At 43.1% G+C, this 2483-nt stretch overlaps 1 protein-coding gene across 1 annotated transcript in view; it reads left to right on the forward strand.

Moving 5' to 3' along the window:
* The window catches only part of TRIM36 (tripartite motif containing 36), a gene marked incomplete at its 5' end in the record, with an annotated part of 9855 nt that extends 7747 nt beyond the window's left edge, over window positions 1–2108 (forward strand). The window contains 2 exons of the mRNA XM_008942245.1: window positions 1–235; window positions 1754–2108. The exon at window positions 1–235 is cut by the window's left edge and continues 37 nt beyond it. Coding sequence (XP_008940493.1) covers window positions 1–235; window positions 1754–2108 — 590 coding nt within the window. The remainder of the gene's footprint in view (window positions 236–1753) is intronic.
* Window positions 2109–2483: the final 375 nt, after the last annotated feature.

Below are 2483 nucleotides of genomic sequence, written 5' to 3' on the forward strand. Positions count from 1 at the left end.
TGCTGACCCCAAGCAGAACCACGGCAGAAAGCAAGGCTGGAATTCCTCTGCTGCTAGTATCCGAGGGCATGCAGGTTGGATGCGTCACAAACCTGTGTTACATCATTGGTGATGCGGGGATCTCCCAAGGGAAGCACTTCTGGGCTTTTCGTGTGGAAGCCTATTCATACCTGGTGAAAGTGGGAGTTGTTTCTGGCGAGAAGATACCGAAGTTCCATGATGTGACCAGTCCAAGGTAAATTGCAGACTCTTGCTTAATACATGATTTATATAATGAGATGGCTTTTTAAAAAATTAGGAGTGAGTGTGGTCTCTATTAGTACACAGCAGAAAGTGTACTGACCGATGGAAAGTGGCTTGAACGATATGGTGTGAGCAGGTTGTCCAGTTCATCCCCTACTGTTAGTAGAAAAATGTTGTTCTAATTATTCAGAGTCCTCTTTTCTTTGTTTTGGGGACAGAAATCAGGTTCCTGTAGAAGTCAGGGTAGGACAGTTAAACCAAGAAGGTAAAAATAAAGCATATGTTTCAAGTTTGAAGCAATGCTTAATTGTCAGTAGTAAGACTCTGCCTTAATTCCCTGAGCATACTAGACTTGGCAGCTCTTCAGAGGGACGATGTTCACTGTGCATATCTGCCTATCTTTGCTGTGGCTTGTGTCACAGAGGATTCCAAGCCAATGGCTTATCCCAAGTTATGTGCTTGTGTATGGTACTGAAGTGCTAGTGAGCACAAGCCAAAGTACAGTGAACGAAGCAGCAAAAAGCCTTCCACCTCTCAGTTACACGTAGAGTAAGTGTGGATGTCTCTAGGAACTGCTGCCTGGGAGGCTATCTCCTGGGGACTCTTAATTTTTTTTCGGGAATCTAACAAATGTATTGGCTTCCTCCTGTATAACATGCCGAAAGTGTAAAAATGCCAGAGCTTCTTAAAGTCTGAAAATTGAGATATCAGATCCTGATTTCTTTTTTTCTTATCCACACAAATCTCTGGAACACTTGAGCTGACACAGATCCAGTCCTCCCCCCAAACACACCAAACCAGAAAACCTAGCTAGGGATTGTCGTCACAGAAGAATGTGTGCTTTTCTGGTCTGTCTTTTTTGGGGGCAGAAGGAGGAGGAAAAACATGTAGACTGAACAAATCTGGCTACAAACTTTCCCCATTAACCAGCTGGGAGACAAGGGTTCAGAGAAGCCTCCAGGTGGAGCACTTTAAAAACGAACAACAAAACAAACAATCCCAGAGCAAAAAACTTAAACCACTACTTACTATTTTGTGAATTTGAAAGACAGTGTAATACAGCAGTGGCATGGAAAACTCATAGGAAAACAGTAATATTAAATGTATTTACGGGTGTTGTTAAACGTTATGTAAAGTTAAACATACGTTATCTGTAATGTTTAGCCATATTCACTAACTGCTTCTCAGGTTGATGAATTTACTCTACCTGCAGGCTCATAAATGGTTGCCTAGTATGAGTACATCTAGATACATCCACTCCTTAGTAAAGATTTCAATGGTCTCATCCTCATTAGTGTTTAACTGTTACTAATGTTTTTAAGTGGCCCAAGTGAGTGTCCTCCACTTACTAAGTGCACCTTCTCTCCTGGCTTAAGTATATTTTCACCCAACAAGGTTTTGCAGGTGGATTGTGTGATGTTACCCATGTTAGAAAGCTGTGTTCTCCAGTTCGCATCACTGATCCCCCATGAGAATTTGACAAAAGCAAATGGTTGGTTTTCTGTTCTAGATGTGAGCAAGACAGTGGTCATGACAGTGGGAGTGAAGATGCTTTCTCTGACTCCTTGCAGCCCTTCGCACTGGTCACTTTAGGTATGAACAAGTTCTTTATACCCAACGCAGCTGATGCCCCCAAGGATCTAGCCAGCAGAATCCTTCCTCTTCCGTCACGCCTGGGTGTCTGCCTTGACTGTGACAAAGGCGAGGTGGGGTTTTATGACGCGGGCTGTATGAAATGCCTTTATGAGTGCAAGGTGGATTGTTCGGGCACAATGTACCCAGCGTTTGCCTTAATGGGTGGTGCGGCAGTTCACCTTGAGGAGGCTGTCACAGCAAAGTCTATGGAGTACCACGATGGCATGTAGTAATCTCTTCCCGTTGCTATTTTGAGATGGAAAATGAAAGCAGAAGAATTCTGCCTTAAGTTTTCAGTCCTGATTAATTACATTCTACTTACATGTTGCTCACAAGTGTCTGGCCTGTGCTTTTTTTAAACAAATGGTTTGGACGCTTCCCATGCCAGTGGGAAATGTTCTTCCAGGCACTCTCATGCCTTTCTTGTGATCTGTGCGATGCTGTTCTTCACAGACTTTCTTCCTAGGGGAAGCAGGGAAGAATTTTAACTAGCAACCAAAACTATTCTTCAGGGGTAGAACTCTGCCTTTTATTGCAACAAATCCTTACGCTGTCAGTTTTGCATTTACTAAAGTCAAAGATGGCAGCATGTGGTTGCTTTTCTT

Source organism: Merops nubicus, unplaced genomic scaffold, assembly GCF_000691845.1.
Source record: "Merops nubicus isolate BGI_N331 unplaced genomic scaffold, ASM69184v1 scaffold14456, whole genome shotgun sequence".
NCBI classification, from domain to species: domain Eukaryota; kingdom Metazoa; phylum Chordata; class Aves; order Coraciiformes; family Meropidae; genus Merops; species Merops nubicus.